The sequence below is a fragment of the Natator depressus genome, chromosome 7, assembly GCF_965152275.1.
Source record: "Natator depressus isolate rNatDep1 chromosome 7, rNatDep2.hap1, whole genome shotgun sequence".
NCBI lineage: Eukaryota > Metazoa > Chordata > Testudines > Cheloniidae > Natator > Natator depressus.
In genome coordinates, this window is record NC_134240.1 from 80,786,322 (window position 1) to 80,807,006 (window position 20,685).

Consider the following 20,685-nt stretch of genomic DNA (forward strand, 5'->3'; position numbering starts at 1 on the left):
GCTTCAAAACCTGAATATATTCTACTGAGTTGAAGATAGTTCATAAATAATCCATTGCATTTTGTCAGAGTTTTTTAGATGATTACTGTAATAGCATCTATTATTAAGCCATTCAAATTTACTGCAAAAATTTAAAAATTGCTTTAAGGTACCTTCTATTTAACACAGCAAAGAAAGGCATCAGAATGGTGGTTTTGGAAACACCTAAGCTATTAAATATGTTTTACAATTGGCTTATTGGTGGACAAAACACTATTAAGTGAATTTTAAAATTATTTAAAAATATTCAATATTAGAACAGTTTAGAACAGGCAATGGTTCTTAATTGTGTTTAAATCCTAAAAATTGTTTCTATTTTTTAGCTGGTTTGTTACAGCCCCCTGTCCGTATAGTTTCACAGCCTCAACCAGCACGAAGACTAGACCCTCCATCCAGATTTTCAGGGAGGAATGACAGAGGGGACCCTATGCCTAACAGAAAAGATGACAGAAGGTGTGTTGTTAATGACAAATCTGCTTATGGAGTTCATCAGATGTTATGTTTAATTTTCTGAGTGTAGTTGAGCAGCTTAGTCCTGATAGAGAGATTTGATTCTTTCTTTACTCAGACTGTACCATCAATTTGTTTTGGAGTTGAAAAGTTCTGTATAAATGCTTCTTGTTGTTTGAGTACACTGTATCTTTGTAGAACTATTGACCTGTGAGGCCTATTTTCATAAGATTTGCTCTTGCTTCTAAAATGAGGAATGTTCATACCTTATATATATTTTTTTAAGTCGTGAAAGAGAACGAGAGAGACGTAGGTCACGGGAGAGGTCACCCCAGAGAAAACGCTCCAGAGAGAGATCACCTCGGCGAGAGAGGGAAAGGTCACCTCGAAGACCACGGCGTGTTGTCCCGCGTTACACAGTTCAGTTTTCCAAGTTCTCATTAGACTGGTATGTTCATTGGCCATCATTTTTTTTTGTTGACGTTCATTTTTATATAGTGATGAATACGGATTATTGTAAGATGCATGTCTGTAGGCTAGTTCAAAAAAACCCCAACGACTATCTTGAACTTTTCCTGAATTTAAACATTATAAGCAGCTTGCTTCTAGACTACATAGAGAAAGCAATAACAGATGTTGGAAAGCTGTTTGCCACACGTGTGACTCAGGCCAAACATTTTTTTGGATGTGTTTGATTTTTGAAGACGTTTCAGCTTACATTTTCCACTAACTGAAATTACTCTATTAGAGGCACACTGACTGTTCACTTGGGTCTCCCGTGCAATGAGACAGTCTTCCAGTGGCTTTAGTCACTGTATGCCGGGCATACTTCCTGTAGAGCTGATCCTTTATGGATTTCTGTCAAGTAGGTTTCTCCATCCTTCATAAGCAAATGTGTGGGTAGATTCTCAAGAATTTTTTCAGTCAATATAAGTTTGTTCCACTTACAACTTCTTGTAAGTGGAAGCCATCAGAAAGTACTGACACTGAGAGACGTTTATTTATGCACAAAATTTGCATTAGAATAGGGCATTGCCACATCCCTCAGCGCAGGTGGATATTTCTCAATAGCTTTATGCAGTGTTGTAGCTGTGTCAGTCCCAGGTTAGTAGAGACACAAGGTGGGTAAGGGTAATATCTTTTATTGGATCAACATCTGTTGGTGGAAAAAGGCACGCTTTCGAGCTACACAGAGGTATCGTCCTCAGGTCTGGGAAAGGTACACAGCTAAATACAAGATTTGAACTGATTGTTTAGCATAAGTAGTTAGCACGTATTCTAAGGGACCCATTCAAGGTGAAGTGACCTTTTAAACATCTTAGTGATTGATTATTTTCAGATTAATATCCCTTATTACTGTACTTTTCAAAATACATTTTCTTGTTGTTTCAGCCCTAATTGTGATATGATGGAACTGAGACGACGTTATCAAAACTTGTACATCCCTAGTGACTTTTTTGATGCTCAGTTTACATGGGTGGATGCTTTCCCTATGTCAAGACCATTTCAGTTGGGGAACTACTGCAATTTCTATGTAATGCACAGAGAAGTAGACCCTTTAGATAAAAACACTGCTGTTCTTGATCCACCAGATGCTGATCACCTGTACAGCGCAAAGGTTTGTACGGCCCCTTATAGTTGAACTTTTCATTAGAAATTTTAGAAAACAAAAGGGGTAAGGTGTCAGAGAAGCTTGTGAATACACTTATGGAGTAACATTTTTCTAATTATTTTTGTCATATGTTTACATTTACTTTCCCTAGCAAATAGTTTTTCACTCTGCTCAAATGTTTTTAGTTGAGTCTTGTCTATAATACAGTAAAAGCTCTTTTATCTGGCACTTCACCAACCGGCAAGCTCTATAAACCAGCATTTCTGATCTGCACTGAAAGTCTGGTTTATAGTGCCATTGGTGCAGGGCCGGCAGGGGGCTGGGGCTTGGGAGGGGCTGCAGGGCTTGCTCTGGGAGGGAGTTTGGGGCCAGGAGGGGGTTTGGGACAGGGTGTTGGGGGCCAGGAGGGGCTCAGGGGGCTGGATTGGCAGGGGGATCACCTTCGGCAGCTCCCTGCAAGCGGTTCCCCGTGCCTGCTGTTGCTGGCAGAGGCACAGCCAGGTGGCTCTGCAGTCCCCCCTCCCCAAGCGCTGACTCCGTGGCTACAGCCCATTGGCTGGGAACAGCAGCCAATGGGAGCTGTGGGGGGCAGAGCCTGCAGACAGAGGCAGCATGCCTGCTTGCAGAGCCACCTGGCTGCGCCTCCACCAAGAGCAACAGGAACAAGGAGCTGCTTGCGGGGAGCCACCAGAGGTGGGTGCCCCCCTATCTAGCACCCATCCCCCACTCCCTTACCCCTGCCTCAAGCTCTCCTTCTCCCCACCCCACACTCCAAACCCGTCCTTTGGAGTTAACCGGCATTTTTAATTTACTGGCACCCCCCCCCCCCCCCGTTCCCCCAGCATGCCAGCTTAAAAAGTTTTCACTGTATTAATATTTAGTATAATAACCTGACTGAGGTTTGAGTGGATGTTAGTTTTCACTTTTCTAGATCTTCTAACATAAAGGTGACCTGCAGATACTTTAAAATAATCAGTAACTGTAGGATAATGGTTGATGGTTTAGTAGTTCTGTCTTTTGGCCCCTGGGTTCTGTCTTCAGTGCTGCCACTGTGTGACCTTGGTTACATCACTTAACCCCTTTCTATGCCACAGTTTCTCATCTGTAAAATGGGTGTTATGATGCCTGCCAACCTGAGAGGGGTGTGTTGAAATTAATGCTTGTAAAGGATTTTGAGATCTTTGAATTAAAGAGATTGCAATTTACCTGTTACCAGACAGAATACTTAAACTTAGATATTTACAGCCTTAATGCCATATATCTGTTACTTAACATCCATTTTCTCAAGAGTTTTGCATTTATCTTGAAATGAATAGGTTAGACACCTGGAGAATTCTCAGTATGATTAGTCTCAAGGCAAGAGTAAGGTCGTATTGAGTCACTGATGCAATTAAGATACCCTCTGTTTTGAGGACAGGATGGTTTCCTGGATATCAATTGTTCTTTGAGTAGTGATACAGGAGTAGAGTTTAGGCTGTTGAATGGCCTTACTTGTGCTTTTCCATAGTTGTGTACTTGTTTGGTGTGTTTAAATGTAAACTTAACTTTGAATTTCCAAATGTTTGAAAATCTGGGGGATTTCAGAGAAGTACAGCATTCTCAAAGGATTTTCCCATAAAATCCTATAACTGGTTATAAACTTATATAATATAATGAACTTAATCATGTTTTTTGCCTCAGATTTTCTTCAGGTTTGTAAGATTGCTTAAAAATGTCTTAGTGATGGCAGTCAGTCTGATGCTTATCTTGAGATCTCTCTCCTTCTGGTCCCCAGAATAGACTGTACCTCTCATCTTCTGCCACCACAGGCACACCAAATGTTGACCCCAGCATCCCATTCTTCCTGTTATGGGGAAAAAACTAGCTGTTGAGAGAGGGGTACATTTATTAGGGGGTGGTCTCTAGATGGCTAAATGGGACTCCATTTTCTCTCTAGACTGGTCCCTCCCATATGGCTTCTTTCCTACCTTTCCCCATGTAGTGGTGCTTTCTTTCCCACTGCTCTTAAACTACCTCCCTTCTCAGTTGAGTTCTCGGCCAGCTATTTTATATGTTGGGACCATTGTGAGTCCACAAACTCTGCATCAGGACCATAATAAATTTTAGAATTTCTAGACCAATCTGCTCTAGAGTTGCTGTAAGTGTTAACATTTTTGTAAGAAAAGTTGTTTCTCTTTTAATCCCTATGTTTCCAAAAAGCTTTGTCTAATTTTTCTTAAACTTCCAGAAAAGTTCTACCCCTGTGTAAAATCTGTCTAAAATTTCACTTGGCTCTAGTGAAGTTAGGGCTGAGAGTCAAAATCAGGAATATAGTGGAAACCTTGCTTCAAGCTTAATGATGGAACAATGTGCGTGTTTCCATAATTAATGTTGGTGTAGGAAATAAGTTTGTAAAAACCACACTAAATAATGGTTGAAAGAAGAGAGGTGCTATTAGTATCTTAGGCCAGGTTGTAACAAAATGTGATGACCAAGCATGTTATGGTGGTATTCAGAAACCGAGATCCTGATTGAAATCAGAAGTGTGCTCAGTGCCCTTCACTGTGTAGGACATTGAGTGCATAATACTACAGTTTGTGAAGGTGTTCAGTAAACATCAGGTTTTCAAGTTACCTTTTGAAATATAGTGTGTCTTAATGACATATCCTAATAACTCAGTGCTTTTATATATACATTAAATATGCTGACAGTTACACTAATATAGACAACTTGCTACCAGACTCAGTGTTTCTTTTCTGTTTTGCGTGTCTTAAAGGTCATTAGAATAAATTAGAGGTAGTAGGGTCACTCTTGAATTGGTGCTGTCGGGCCCAGTCCTGGAAATACAATGCACATTGTTACTGTTACACACAAGTAGTCCCGTTGACTTCAATGGGAATACTCAAGGGGTTAAGTGTTGGCAAGATTTGGGCATTTTACAGCTGTTCTAGTGTGTCTTAACAAGGCTGGATTAACTGATTTTGTAACAGGTGATGCTGATGGCTAGTCCTAGTATGGAAGATCTTTATCATAAATCATGTGCCCTTGCTGAAGATCCACAAGAACTTCGTGATGGATTTCAACATCCTGCTAGACTTGTCAAGGTAAAAAATGTATTTCAGCAGGAGGTACCATGGGAATCCAGATTGATGGGACAAAGGTCTAAAATTTGTGTATTCAGACTGAAATATCTAGAGAGGCCTAATCAGCAATATACTTATTTTATGTAGTCCTTTTTTCACAAGCATTATTGTGTCTTTCAAGTCTCAGGAGTGAAAAATACCCAGTTGAGTCAACAGTTAAGTAAAAATATTTTTTCTATCCAAGTTGAAATTTAAAAAAGATCCTTGGAGTTAACATGCTGTTGCTGCAGAATATACTATGAACTTTCTAGTGACTATAAATACTTGTTGTTTTACTCAGTAATTGATGGAGGTGCTTGAGCCTGTGGCCTTTAAAACACTCCCATGGCTCTTTTTGCCATAAATAAGCATGTTGGACACAGAGTCCAATCTGCATTGCAGTTGGGTAACTTTGATTGCTCCTTGTGGGACTGGATGACTGGGATGGGATCACTTGATAATTGCCCTGTTCTGTTCATTCCCTCTGAAGCACCTGGCATTGGCAAATGTTGGAAGGTAGAATACTGGGCTAAATGGACCATTGGTCTGACCAGTATGGCTGTTCTTATGGTCTTATTTGGAGAAGGTACAATACTCAGTTTCCATCATGAGCTGTCATGTAGTGTTGCTGGATGGTATTTAAAAGCATCTGCTTGTACTTCAAATGTGGTGGCATTTCAGTAGACAAATGAACCCTATAGTTTATCATTTGTACATCAATCAGTAATGCAGTTTGGGATTTTTGGATGAAATCTGCTATATGAAGATCAGTCAGTAGTAGTTTTACTAGCTCATTTTTGTAAGACAGTATCTGTTTATTTCTGTTAGAATTGAGACATTTTTACCTTTATCATAAAGGTTTGTCTGCATGTTGCCATATTACAGAACTAATGTTCCACGGCATAATCCTCTGCCCATAAAGTAATTTTTGAATGGAAAGTCTTGCAAATCAAGAATGAGTAATGATGTTTTAAACCTATTCCATTTCTGAAACGCTGTGGAAAAAAATTAGCTGAACTCTTTCTTGATTGAGACTTTTTTAATTTTGGATTTCAGAATAATTCTTTGTCAGTCTACTAACAGATTTCAAAGTTAGATGTATATTTTATGCTCTGTGTACCCTATAGTCTTACCCTCATAGTTCGGGGAACTGTTTTTCCCTATCAGGGAAACATTCAGGAGACTTTTTTTATCCAGTTTTTAGTGGGTATGAAAGGAAAAGATGAAGCTATGGCTATTGGAGGACACTGGTCCCCATCACTGGATGGACCTGATCCAGAAAAGGACCCCTCTGTGCTGATTAAGACTGCTATCCGTTGTTGCAAGGCTCTAACAGGCATTGACTTAAGTGTGTGCACACAATGGTAAGTACCATTCTCCAAAACAGAGCATATTATAGAAATAAGTGTTTTCTGATTATTCTTAGAACTGTTGTTAAAAACCCAAACCATTTTTTCTTTATTAGCAGCCTGTGGTGGTGTAGGTAAACTGGTTGAAGGGATGTTCTCTTTTATAACAAGAGGTTGGTTGGTGCCAAATGTGTTCAATAATGCATCAAAAACTAATTAAAAATTCTGAATTTTGTACATGTTATGCTGTAATTTTGTAATGGTTATATGTTGAAAATATTTTCCATTTCATGCATAGCTGGAGAAGATCGTCAAGAGAACTTCATTTCATTATTCTTTTGTAAATAATTAGCTGTTGGTTATATAGCCATATTTTTTCTTGATGAGTTTATTTGTCCTGTGTTGTCTAACACTCACTGTTTTACCAATTTATGAATGAAGTTTCTATTTCACACTAAATTTAAAAGTGTTTCAACTTTTCCTTTTAATTGAGGATTATATTTCCTAACACAAACTGGCAAGTACATCGCTTTACCTATAGCAGTCAGCATATTGTTCACTCGTCCCCATTTTATCTTGGAATACATTGTACAAATGTGCCAAAAGAGAAAATATGGCTTCCATAACTTTTTCTTTAGATAAACCTCAGATTCTTGCAGCAAAGTTTCTTTACTTGATGTGCTACAAGTGAACTAGGCTCTTTAAAATGTATTGTAGAATTTTTTTTCCAACATGCTTCTTCCCTTGCAACAGGTACCGTTTTGCAGAGATTCGCTACCATCGCCCTGAGGAGACCCACAAGGGGCGTACAGTTCCAGCTCATGTGGAGACAGTGGTTTTATTTTTCCCGGATGTTTGGCATTGCCTTCCCACCCGCTCAGAGTGGGAAACCCTCTCCCGAGGATACAAGCAGCAGCTGGTCGAGAAGCTTCAGGGTGAACGCAAGGAGGCTGATGGAGAACAGGCACTGAACGCTAATCCCTTTTTCTATTTCTGCTTCTCACAGGCACAGGAACACAGGCACAAAATGCACACCACATACTACACAACAAACATACATAGGAGGAACATAACTGGTAACAATGACTGGTAAACCAGCTTTCAGCAGTATAGTGAATGTTTTTTATTTCAGCTAGTATACTAACTTTTAATGTGTGTGCTGATACCACAAATGGAAGTAAATTGTGCTTTTGATGCGCAGAACATTGTTTTTATCTTAGAACTAGTTGCTGGAATCTGGAACCAGTTGTTGAGTGAGATTCAGTATTAATAGCAGTCTTAAATATTTTGCCATTTTCTAAAATTTCTAAATTTTCTCCAGTGGCCAGTTCTAATTATTGTATTTGGAAATTGGACAAGAATTAGTCTGAAACACTTGAATTTCAGGCCACATGGCTGATGAGCATCTTGGGATATTGAAAGGTCTGACTAAATCAAGAGTGACTATGGATGTTTGAAAATTGGGGCAAGATCACACACTGTATGGTTAGCGGAGACCAGCAGTGTCTGTGTATCCCTGACATTATTTGTGGTGTTATTTATCACCCTTTTGCGTTTCACAGATCTGGCTTTTATTGGCTGATGAGTGGCACTGTGATCAGTTATGAAGTGGTAGAATGTGTGTATGTGGACTTGTCTAAACAATAACTTTAGGAGAAGACTGTCTGAAACATTTGTGACCTTGCCACAGATCAGCAACAGAATTTAAAAAAAATAAATAAATTACTCTTAAACTTTCTGAATGATGATTTCTTAATTTTATTTGCCAGGATGAAGAGGAAAAGGATGATGGGGAAGCTAAAGAGATCTCTACTCCTACCCACTGGTCTAAACTGGATCCAAAAACAATGAAGGTAACTGTCGAATATTTTTTAGGTTTCTTTAATTATACAGTATATTTTTATTTTTAACAACATTTTTGGTATCAAGAGCTGAAGTTGTGGTACATTTCTTCACTCAGATTTTTAAAACTAGTTCAGTGTTTTTGAAAGTTAAACAGTGCTTCTGTTTTATCTTCTTTCCTAATTTTATAGGTAAACAACTTTTTTACTGTGATATCCAAATATATATGTTGTGTGTTAGTGTCTGTTATGATTCCTATAGAAGAGCCTTAACTATTTCATTGAAAGTCTTCAAACTGGGTACAATTTAAAGAAATCAGATTTATTTTATTTAACTGAAAGTGAAGCGTCTCTAGTAATCTGGCCTATATACTTATACTCAAGTGAGATTTCCTACTCCGGTATTTAGAAGACAGTTAGTTTAGGAAGATAGAGTTCTTCAGTCATGTTTTCTATGGAAATATTTTATTTATATAACATATATTTTGATGTAAACAGACCTAAAAAGTAATGCCTACAACTTCCTCTGGACCCTTACGTAATTTAACTTTCATATTATATATGATACTCAACAATATACAAAACTATACTCCAGTAGACATAATAGTGAAAAATAAATAAAAGAGCTCTCCAACTTTTTGCTTACCGTTACCAAAATACCTTCTAGAAAAGGGGGAGGGGCTTCGGGGGATGAAACAAAAAACGTAAGAACTAGTGTGTTTTGAAATTAATACCTTTTTTTATATTTAGTTTGTTCCAATGTTGATGAAAAAGGATTTCATTAGCTGTTAGACTGTAGGTAATGTTTGCATTTCTGACTTCAGAATGATTGATCATGTATATTGCTATGGCACCGATCAGTACCAGTTACACAACTTCTGTTTACTAGGTAAATGACCTTCGCAAGGAATTAGAAAGTCGTACTCTTAGCTCTAAAGGATTAAAATCCCAACTGATAGCCCGACTGACAAAGCAACTGAAAGTAGAAGAACAAAAAGAAGAACAGAAGGAGTTAGAGAAATCTGAAAAAGAAGATGAAGAGGAGGAGGATAGGAAATCTGAAGATGACAAAGAGGTTGGTATTGAGATGTACTTGGTTTAATTTTAAAATGTTATGCAGTGCAGTAGAGGGAAATCGTTAAATCAAGATTTTATAGTTCTCCACTAGCCAGACTGGGAGTCTGGGCTGGGAAAGGCTTTTTTGCTCTAACTTGAGCTGCTGATTTGTGATGAAACCTTTGTCTAAACGAAGTCATTTGAATTTTTTATCTCAACAGACCCAACTCAAAAATATAAACTCACTGAAAATAGATATGCTGGAGTTAAGTTATGCCGGAGTTAAGTTATTCAGACCATTTAAAAAAAAAAAAAACATTGAGGGGAACAGGAAGAATAAATTATTGTAAGATTTTAACTTTTTTTAACATTAAGAGCCTCAGGGAGTTCAAGTATATTGGCTCTGCACATTTTTCCCCTTATGGGCGTATGCACTTCTGGTGCTACAAGCTTCAGTGAACCATTTTGACAAATGTTCAGAATTAATCCTATAAAAAGCTACAGGACCACAACTACCTTGGTTCCTTTCCATTGTTAGTTGCAGACTGAGGGCTGTCCTTCCATGTCTTGAAAATTAAATTTTAACTTTTGGCCAAATAATAGTAGTTTTTAATTTTCATTGTGTAGTATAGTGGTAGTTTCCATATTCACAATGTAGTTTTGTTCAGGTTTTCTTCTGTTCCCCATGGTGCTGCACAGATTGTCTCTAGTTGGCCTTTGGCCTCAGTAAGACAGGCAATTACAATTCATCTGAATAAAAAAATCTGGCTTCCAGGAGTGAGCATTCCTGCTCTCCTGGGATGGCCGTTCTGACGACAAAACTCGATGACTCATGTCTGGCAGAAGGCAGTTCTCTAGTGCATTATTCCTTGTGCCCTGCTTCTGTGTCATGGTGCCAAACGTAATTCAGGGTTGGGTGCCAAATAATGAAAAAACATGTAAGAAAAAACATGCAGACATGGTTTCAGCTCTTCCTACTGAAGTAGATCTTAAGAGCTGAATGCTCAAGTCTGTCCTTTTCGTAAGCATTTGAAATCATGCTTTAAGCAAAGGACCAGTTGGGATGCCATTGGCCCCAGACACTTTGGCATCTTTGTGAAGTGCATCTGTTGGCACCAGAAAAGTAGTTGCCTGTTTATTTGATACCAAAGACTGCCTCAGTGCCCAAAACTGAAACCCTCACTGCCGCAGGCATCATTGTTACTGAAAAGCCTGCTCTGAGAAGAGACTTGGTCAGTGCGATGTCTTCCACAGGCCCATCTCTGATGGTTCATTTGAGTTCTCCTTAGGTAGAGGCCTCAGTTCCTCTTTCTACAGCTCTGGAAAAGATGGTGTAGCACAGGAATCGTCTGTACTCACAAGACCCAATGCTGACTCTCAAAAAAGCAATGAGGCACCATGATTCCAGGGAGTACTTTGGTTTTGGAGTGACTCTGGTCCCTCAGTTTGGAAGGTGACTCCTCTTTCCTTAGTGCCAACCCTGAAAACCTTGCTGATTCCTTCTGCTTTGAGGGATATTTGTTGCATATCTCTGGCCACTGATGCTTCACTGAGGGACAGTTTCCCCGGAGACGACAGTTTGGTATTTTTCCTTCCTTTAGGTTGAATCAGAAAACAGTATATTAACAACCAAGTTAATCAAATAGCAATCACGTAGTATCTTGGAACACTGAGTAATGCACTGTTTTTAAAAGCAAGCAGAGACTGTGCTTGAGTATTTTTAAACAGCAAAACTTTTATGTTCTTGGCCTAGCAGTTAAAAAGCTAAAATCTGTGCTTTTTTGCTGCAAGATGAAATTTACTGCAATCACAAATAAAAATACCATTCTTTTTATATCTTTATTTAATCCGTAGCAGTTGTATCTAGAAATACTGCATATAACATGATACCCTGTTTTTAAAAAAAAAAAAAAAACCAAATGAAAACCAACCACTTAGCATCTAAAGGTAAATCTGTGCTGTTCATATGTGCTGGGGGAAGGTGGTGAATGGCGCTTTTACTCTTCTCATGTAAGAAATTTAAGGGCTTAAAAGAGCCCTTGGAATGTCTGCTAACTTGCCAGTTTGCAGATCATACCTCTAAGGAACATAATTTGGTCCCGTTCCAGCTATCAAGCAAGTACACTGCAGTTAGCACTGTGTGCTAATAAGGGTTTGTATGTTGCTCCTTACAGAGGATGTGGTGCTCCTGCATACCCTATGGAATGTTGCCTTGGCTAACAGGATTTCTACAGCAAAGGATGACACTGGACAGCATCCCGACTCTCTCTAGGAGCCACTGGCCCACAATCTGTTAATAAATTTCCCAGCACTTAAGCCTTCTATCCATTCTGTGAAAAGCAGTGAGCATTTAAAGCTAATATATGGTTTGAAATTTCATCTCTAAAATGTGTTTATTTTTTAGGAAGAAGAAAGGAAACGTCAGGAAGAAATGGAGCGTCAACGACGAGAGAGACGATACATCTTGCCTGATGAACCAGCAATCATTGTACATCCTAACTGGGCAGCAAAAAGTGGAAAATTTGATTGTAGTATTATGTCTCTTAGTGTTCTTCTGGATTACAGGCTGGAGGATAACAAAGAGCATTCTTTTGAGGTAATTTTGTTTACTTTGTATCTAGTACAGCATAATGAAATGCAATTTTAGTGAGTTTAATGTAGTAGGATGTTGTACTGAGAAATACCAACTCTTCACACCAAATATTTGAAGTACTTTTTAAATGCAATAGTTCTTAGACTCTGTATTTCTGTTGCAATGAAAGTATTACATAATATATTACTCAAATTCTGCTATAACTTACCGCTACAACTGAATCCTTATTTTCATGTTAGCAACTATATCCTAAAATTCTAAATATTAAGGTACTAGTGTAAAAAGAGACAAACTTGAAGTTTAATCCTTAGTCCATACTTGGAAAAACTGTGTAGGTATTGATACCACATTTATCACTGCAGTATGACTACTCTGTAAATTCTAGAAGAAACACACAGGTTCTCAATTTCTCCCTTTTGTTTCTCTCTCTCTCAAAGGAAACTTTTTCCTGAGGCTGTAAGGCCAATTGGGTGTTTTTTCTGTACTCATGAATATCTTACATATTGATATGACAAGAGTGTGTTAACACATTACGTGTTCAGAACATTGTCTTGCATATTGGTACATAAGCAGTTCATGGAACTTACATGGTTGTCTATGCTAGTCACTTTCATAGGTACTGTAGCTATTCATCTTTTCTTGGTGTATAGAAATACCAAGGTATTTCTAATACCACATTTTGATAACTGTAGGTAAATATAGTATTGGTTTTATTTAAGTGACAAGCATCATGTTCAGACATCTGTAATTACGCTTTCTTTATGTCTGTCCTGTTTTAATGAATTTATACTCTTGGGTCGGAATTCGTACTTAATTGTTTTACTAGGATATCTAACTAATATTTTATGACATCTTTAGATCACCATAGTGTTTGCCACATGCACTATACGTTTTCAAACCTCTTTAGACTATTTTGTTTTTCCTTTTCCAGTACTCCTCCATCATACCTCAAACTCACTGGTTTATAATTAACAGGTCTCTGCTTTCCCCTTTCAGCATTTTCCAAGGTCAAGTCTACCGATATTTTCCTTATGTTCTTGATATATCTTGATTTTTTTTTTTTTTTCCCCCCTTAGGCTTCTATTTTTAACTGGCTAACTGGTGCTATTTTCCTTGCACAAGTTTTCATACAATCCCTTTTTGTAATACTCAGTCACATCTTGCTTTGTGGACTAATTCACAAGCCTGCTTTTTAGTAAAAATAAATTAATAGTTGTAGCCAATCTTACAATTCTTAAATTATGTACACAGGCTTTTTGTGAAGTAGATATGTGAACTGACTGTTTGCTCGTGGCTTTTGACTGATTTGTCTTTATTTTTGTGTTGTGCTTTGCAAATCTACATTTTAAAAATACAGTTTTATTCACATGTTCTAAATGCCAGTACTGTTTTCTTCTATGATACAAAAAGGCAGTATTGTCTTTCATTTTTGTGTGGAAATAGTTTGCTTTCTGCAATTAACTTGTTTTTAATTATGCACAGTTTCTTGATTCCCTCTCCACATCCCACACCCCCAAGTTCTTATGCTCTGCATCATTCTTAACTTAAGGAACTGGTGTAGCTTAAACTAAGTATTTGTTACAATAGCAAGTCATAGTATCTACCTCCTAGTACTATATGAGTGTTTGTTTGAATTTGTATAGCAAAATAAAAATTAATCTGGGACCTGAGGGCTGCAATGTGTGTGTATATATATATTAAAAAAAAAAAAATTTTGTAATTTTAACTTTTCTTTTTCAGATGGCCATATTCAAACAAACTGGGTTTTTTAGATAAACAGTATGTTACTCTGATACAGTGCTGTGTTTTTGATTAATGTGATATGAATTTTGATAGGGAAGCAGTGATACGGTTACTTAAATGCAAATACAGTATAACTGTGTATTTTTAAAATAATATCATACCTCTTTTCACGAGTTGTCTCTCTTGTGTTTTTTGTTTCAGGTTTCATTGTTTGCAGAACTATTCAATGAAATGCTTCAAAGGGATTTTGGTGTCAGAATCTACAAAGCACTGATATCCCTTCCAGAGAGAGAGGACAAAAAAGAGAAAAAGAGCAAAAAAGAGGAGAGAAAAGATAAAAAAGAAGAAAAAGATGATGAAAATGATGATCCAAAACCTAAGAGGAGAAAATCTGGAGATGATAAAGATAAGAAGGAAGATAAAGAAGAGAGGAAGGTCTGCAATTAGTTTATGTAAAAATACATGATGTTGCTTGGATAAGTAATAATCAGTTTACTGTGTTTTACTCTGCAATTTCCAAAACTTCATATTTTTGTGTTAATTTTATTTGTCTGGATCAAGATTGTTCAGATAGAGTAGTTCTTAATCTTTAAGAACTTGACAATTACACATTTTTTCAAGTGTCTATTTTAAACAGCATTCAGCTGTGTCATTGTAAAATGATTTAAATCATTAGAAATACTAATTTGGATGAATATATATATATATATATTGTATTGAAGTTTTTAATTAATGATGGTGAGATTTTTTTCGTTTTGCTATTGCCCATCATTGGATTGCTTAATTTTTAGGCATTTTCATTACAGAGGGAAGATAAAAGGAAAGATGATACTAAAGATGAAGAAGAAACTGAAGATGACAATAATCAGGAAGAGTATGATCCAATGGAAGCGGAAGATGCTGAAGATGAGGATGATGGTATATTATGTGAAAGTTTTTTGACTTCCTCAACTTTTGTATTGTGTCTGGATATGCTTTTTGAACTTGAGAGCTTTTAGAATTAGAGAATATAAAATTAAAGTATTAGTATAATTTGTTTGTGTTGTCGTAATTCTGAGTGGCCAAAATCAGGATTGAAGCCCTATTGGGTGGATAAAGTTAGGCACTTAAATTTGAAAATGTTGGCTTGCATTTTTATGCTTTTTCCTGGGCCAAATTATCACAATCCAGGGGTTCTGGCACACCGTAAAATAGAGGGTCTCCTTGGCTCTGTGTCCCTTCATTCCCCACTTGGACTGGTGGCTTCTGGTTCCATCTCCTCCCAAAGAAGCAGGAACAGTGGAATGAAACCTCTTCCGTTTTCCAGGAGCGGCAGCGGTGGCCCTCTGTCCCCCCAACCACAGATGCGGGAGAGGATAAGTGGGAATGTCCTATTCTGTTCTCTTTTGCCACATGAACGCTCCTTTGTTGGAGAGGTGTAGGCAGAGCCCCTCAGATTAGTGTGTCTTGGAGTAAACACCCAGTTGAGATGTATGGGGTAGTTCACACTTCACGGAGCTAGCGTCAGGCTGTCAGCAGATTTGAGCAAACACCATTGCAGCAGTTTACACTGTCAGATTCTTCACAATGAAGGTTAATAAATAAATAAATAAATTTCAGTTGAAACTTGGATTGGGAGGTGATCCTATGGCCCCCAAGAACTGGGTCCCAAGGTATGGATCTACAGTGCTATATACCTTAAACCAGCCCTGCTTTTGTCAAACTTTTCTCCCTTCTATTTCAGATTTTGATGGTACTATATTGCCTACCTTACAAAAAGCAGTTTATTAAAAAGCTTTAAATAACTCTGAGAACCTAAATGTCACAACCAAATGAACTGACAGTAAAACATCGATCTTCTCTTCTTACCCTTTTTATTAGGATATAACTTTGAATCTTTGAAACTCTTGAGTCTTAGTAGAGGAAGTTGCATGACTTTCTGTGGCTCTTCCTCACTCACATGGTGGCACCTGAACTATGTTAAGGTTAGCTTATCTGATGGTCTGTCCAGCTTTCCATGTGAAAACCAGGCCTATGTATGAAAATTTGAATAATATATTGAGATAAAATTGATGGATTTGAGTGCATTGTGTCAAAGTAGGCCAAAAGAAAAAAAAAACAAAATTGTATTTTAATTATAATCTTGCAAAATGACCATTTACCTTTCAATTTCATATTTAGGAAGAGAGTGTCATCATCTGATCACTTTTTTGTGCAAACTGTATTTTCTTTAAAAATCATACACAAGCATTTGAAATAGTGGTTCTAGACTCTAATTCACTGTGAATTTGCTGAATTCCACTTTTGTTTTTTAGACCGGGATGAAGAGGAAATGAACAAGCGAGATGATAGAAGAGAGGGAAACAGACATTGCAAAGAGAGATCTTCTAAAGATAAAGTACTTACTGCCTGTTTTATAACTATACATAGCCTTAATGTAAAAGTAGTACCGGTTAAGGTTGCTCCTTAGTTTTCATTATAAAATCTGTTTTCACTGGTTCATTTCCCTCAAAAACTTTCCTTTTAGCCTGAAATTTTACATCTAAATAAGTTAGAGGGGAGTGCTTCTGATTAACTTTAAATATGTTTTCTTCTAAATCTTGTAAGTTATTTTAAATTTTTCTCTCATAATTAACTTTCTCAGGTGGGATACTAATTAGCTTGAAAGACTTGAGGGTAAGTCCTGCCCATCCATAAAAGAGGCGACTGGTCTGACTTTAAGTGCCAATTTGAGGCAGGCAGAAATCCAGTGACATTGCCTCAATCTATTAAGGAGGGTAGGAAGAAGTGTGGCCCAGCCCAGCCTATGCATTCATGCCGCTTATGTTTCTTTTGGATCTTTGAGGTTTCTGTGATTTAATCCCAAATTGGTTCCTTTTTTTGAAGTTGTTTCCATGTTCATGTCTCAGTAAATCAGATGTTCTTTTAATGCAACAAAATATTAGGCTATAAACTAACTTTTCCGTTATAATGTCTGGAATCCTTTTGGAAGTCTACTCATACACAAAAAAGAGAGCCTCTTCCTCAGAAATAACCATGGCTTTTCTCCACATGCCAAATTCAGAACAATGAAAACTAACCATAACATAGTGAATCTAGGATTTATTTGCCAAAAATCAGAAAGTAAAACAGATTTTTAATCATACCCCTTTTCTCCTCTTAAGCTAAGGAGGTGTAAAAACTATATTAAGCATGCATGCAGGACTGCAGATCAATCCCAGGATCTTATGTGATTCTGATGTTCGTTAATCATAGTTATGGGTGTTCTGTTTTGAAAATAATTGTCAATTGAAAGATCTGAGACTGTGTGTTTTTGAGGGGGCATTATCTACGAACACATGTGTGTACCATTGGTGCGGGGATGTTTAAGTCGTTTGATAAAGCCATGCTAGCCTGAGCAAAAGGAAAAAAGAATATTTTCCTGTTTACATGTACAAAAACCTGTCTTCTGTGCTTTAATTCTGTTCAGAATTTTTGGATACAGCTTGTATGAGAGATGTCCTACTAAATAAAGCTATATTATACTTATGAGCCTAATAGGTAAAATACTGGCAATAGTAATAACTTTGACTCATAAAGTAAATGGTAAAATTGGTAGAGGGAATCTACCTTGTTAACCCAAGCACTCTATTAATTATTTATAAAGACTAGGAAACACTGATATTGTAACTTACTAATTAATATGCAATGTATCCTCTATAGGAGAAAGATAAGACACAGATGATTACAGTTAACCGGGATCTTCTGATGGCTTTCGTTTATTTTGATCAAAGTCATTGTGGATACCTTCTTGAAAAGGACATGGAGGAGATACTGTATACACTTGGACTACATCTTTCACGTGCTCAGGTTCTGTTTTATAATTATATAGAAATATATTTTGCAATGAGGCAGGAATGCTACAGAAAGAGTATATAATATATTTAAAGGTTGTTTCATATTCATTGTGGGCAAGTTAGTGCTGTTACAAATTTTTCCCTAACTTGTTTAAAGTTGCAATCAGTAAGCTTTTTTGCATTTTAATGCAATCATTTAATTTAATATTTTAAATCAAATATTTGTTTTAAAAATACTATTCTAAATATATGAAACTATAATAGAATTATTCAACAAAGTAACATAATATTGATCTCCTTTGTTATATTTTAGGTTAAGAAACTACTTAATAAGGTAGTACTTCGAGAATCTTGCTTTTACAGAAGATTAACTGATACCTCAAAAGATGAAGAAAATCAGGAAGAGTCTGAAGCCCTGCAGGAAGATATGTTAGGTCAGTGATCCCCAAACTGTGGGGTGTGCCGTCTATGGGGGGTGCAGAGAAATGTTCAGAGGGGCATGGTGGGACCCGGGCCAGCCCACAGGGGTGGGGAGGGAGTGCCAACCCAGCTCCACTCTACCCCTGGATCTGCCTCTGGCCTCGCCCCCAACTGTGGCTGGCGGGGTAGGGGACACAGACAGGGGTAAGGTGGAGGCACAAAAAAGTTTGGGGACCACTCTGTTACGTAGTTAGTACTAATTTGCCTGGTTGCAAAACTTCACCTAATTTCACTGCTGTATTACGGAGATAAGAGTGGATAAAATATTTATTCCCTTAAAGTTACAAGTTCAGCACTTCAAACAAGTAGATCCTGTGAGGTCTGCATAGATCTTTGCGGAACCCAGGGCTTCTGGCTCCCCATGCTCCCCGCTATGTTTACTGTGCAAACCCTGTATATTGGAATGGGATAGTGGATGAGCTTGCTGATTATAAGGATTACTTACCTGTGGGGAACGTGTTTGTGGGGAATGATACTGCAGAGGGCAGCCACTCTACCCCTCTCCCTTAGCATGGAATTCAATTCATGCAGCCATCCTTCAATAAACAGGGAGGATGGGAAGAATGTTATGCAAGCGGCTTTCGCTCTTCTCAGGCCCCACACCTGACTCTACCTGCTTTTTATCTCCTCCCTCACATATGCAGAGAGCACCTTGGTTCTCAAATATTTAGATTAGGGTCTTTTTTAGAAGGTTTTGAACACATTCTTCATATTCTGGTTGGTTGAAAACTAACCCAATTTTTAATGGTTTTACATATTTTGTAACATTACTTAATTTATTTTAGGCAACAGATTGCTGCTACCATCCCCTACTATAAAACAGGAATCTAAGGGTACAGAAGAAAATGTTGGCCTAATTGTGTACAATGGAGCTATGGTGGATGTAGGGAGCCTCTTGCAGAAACTAGAGAAGAGTGAAAGAGTGCGGGCTGAAATAGAACAAAAACTTCAGTTGCTGGAAGAGAAAACAGGTTTGAGAATGTACTTTGAAGATGTACCATGATTTTTCTGAAATGTTTATTATAAAATACTACATATACAGTACATAACATTCAAACCTTCTCGAATTTGGTTTATGACCCAGTGTTATAAAACAGTTTTGCATTATTAAATTCTGTTTTTCCCCCCTATTTCTCTCCCACACTTTGAACTTGCACAGCTAACACTTGATTGGCCAATCAAATAGGTTGGAGTACCATTGTTAGCCGTGTTAGACCTTTGTGGTGTTTGCCTTTTCTGATCAAATTAAGTGCAAATCCATGTCCAACAAAGAACAAACCTGCTCAGAGTTCAGTATTGAATTGCATAAAAAATCAGGTTATTTCACCTGAGGACATTTTCTGGGGAGTGAATTATTTAATGCCCCATGTGGAGCAGTATAACAGAGACTATTTTACTTCTCAAACTGCGAGGAGCTTAAATATTAATTATCACATTTTATTAGTGCTAATGCTTAATACTATCTTTTAAAAATTTGTATTAATGTTTTTTCTAGGATGCAGAAAGGAATGGTAAGGGGCATAATATAAGGTATTTGAGATGACTTGAGATTGTCTGTCTGTCTTTTTTTCAGATGAAGATGAAAAGACCATATTACAGTTGGAGAATTCTAACAAAAACCTGTCTGGAGAGCTTAAAGAAGTAAAAAAGGACCTAAACCAAGTACAAGAGAATTTGAAGACCTCAGAAGATACCAATTTGCAATTTGAGGGCCAGCTGAATAAGACAATCAAAAATTTAGCCACAGTTATGGATGAAATACACAACGTTCTTAAAAAGGTTAGAATCTTGCAACTCTTCAGTTATATGTAATTGCTTTATAAACTAAGCTATTTTAAAATGAGTTTTCAGAATATTCCCAGACACATGTACATATGAATTTATAGTTAAGGCTCTAAATATGTATTGGTCATCTAAGGGAAAGAAATTTTAATAGAGTGGTGTAGTTTAAAAAAAAAAAAAAAAAAAAAAAGGAAAACCAGGGAACTATTTTTAGGTGTAACCTTAACTATGAAAATTAACAGGTCAGGTATCTAAAACCACCATAATTGTGCCTTCATATCACCCACTGGCTGAAATCTGCCTTACACCACCTTAAATCCTATGTTGAGCAAAAGGATCATATGGGAATCCTTGTGATGTAGGTAGGTAGAGTATTTCCAGAGACTTATATGGGAGGCATTCGGGTGTGGTGAATAAGGCCTAGAACTCTGGGTGTCAGGAGGCCTGGAATCTAATCCTGCTTGTGACAATAACTTCCTTTGTGGCCTTGGACAAGTAGCTTACATCTGTAAACATCAGTTTCACTTTATTTATAATTGGAGTGATATTATTTATCTACTTCACTGGGATGTTATAAGGCCTAACTAAATAATGCTTGCATAAATGTAGGCTATTACTGACACTTAGTGGCAGTGGTGTTATTAGAACTCAAAAGTTCCTTGCTTTCAGCTATACGTTGATTCAGTGATACCATATGGCATCTTGGAAGGGTCCATTAAAAATAAAGATTAGGAAACATGCCAGATTTGTTTGATTGTACCAGAAAAATTCTACTCTACCATAAAATCATTTAAGTGAAATTTCAGGAGAATTGTAGTTTTGAA

The 20,685-nt window shown here is 37.3% G+C and overlaps 1 protein-coding gene and 1 non-coding gene across 3 annotated transcripts in view; both read left to right on the forward strand.

Moving 5' to 3' along the window:
- The window catches only part of CCAR1 (cell division cycle and apoptosis regulator 1), a 40,717-nt gene that overhangs the window by 17,418 nt on the left and 2,614 nt on the right, over window positions 1-20,685 (forward strand). For both annotated transcript variants that reach the window (XM_074958897.1, XM_074958896.1), the window contains exons 9-24: window positions 363-492; window positions 776-937; window positions 1,882-2,107; window positions 5,071-5,184; window positions 6,400-6,566; window positions 7,305-7,515; window positions 8,321-8,404; window positions 9,282-9,467; window positions 11,853-12,044; window positions 13,986-14,219; window positions 14,591-14,702; window positions 16,079-16,161; window positions 17,466-17,612; window positions 17,913-18,033; window positions 18,865-19,050; window positions 19,653-19,858. In XM_074958897.1, the coding sequence (XP_074814998.1) occupies window positions 363-492; window positions 776-937; window positions 1,882-2,107; window positions 5,071-5,184; window positions 6,400-6,566; window positions 7,305-7,515; window positions 8,321-8,404; window positions 9,282-9,467; window positions 11,853-12,044; window positions 13,986-14,219; window positions 14,591-14,702; window positions 16,079-16,161; window positions 17,466-17,612; window positions 17,913-18,033; window positions 18,865-19,050; window positions 19,653-19,858 (2,561 nt within the window). The remainder of the gene's footprint in view (window positions 1-362; window positions 493-775; window positions 938-1,881; window positions 2,108-5,070; window positions 5,185-6,399; window positions 6,567-7,304; window positions 7,516-8,320; window positions 8,405-9,281; window positions 9,468-11,852; window positions 12,045-13,985; window positions 14,220-14,590; window positions 14,703-16,078; window positions 16,162-17,465; window positions 17,613-17,912; window positions 18,034-18,864; window positions 19,051-19,652; window positions 19,859-20,685) is intronic.
- Window positions 6,160-6,222, forward strand: LOC141991787 (small nucleolar RNA SNORD98). Its single transcript, XR_012640474.1, has one exon. It is a non-coding gene; the product is annotated as a small nucleolar RNA SNORD98 (small nucleolar RNA).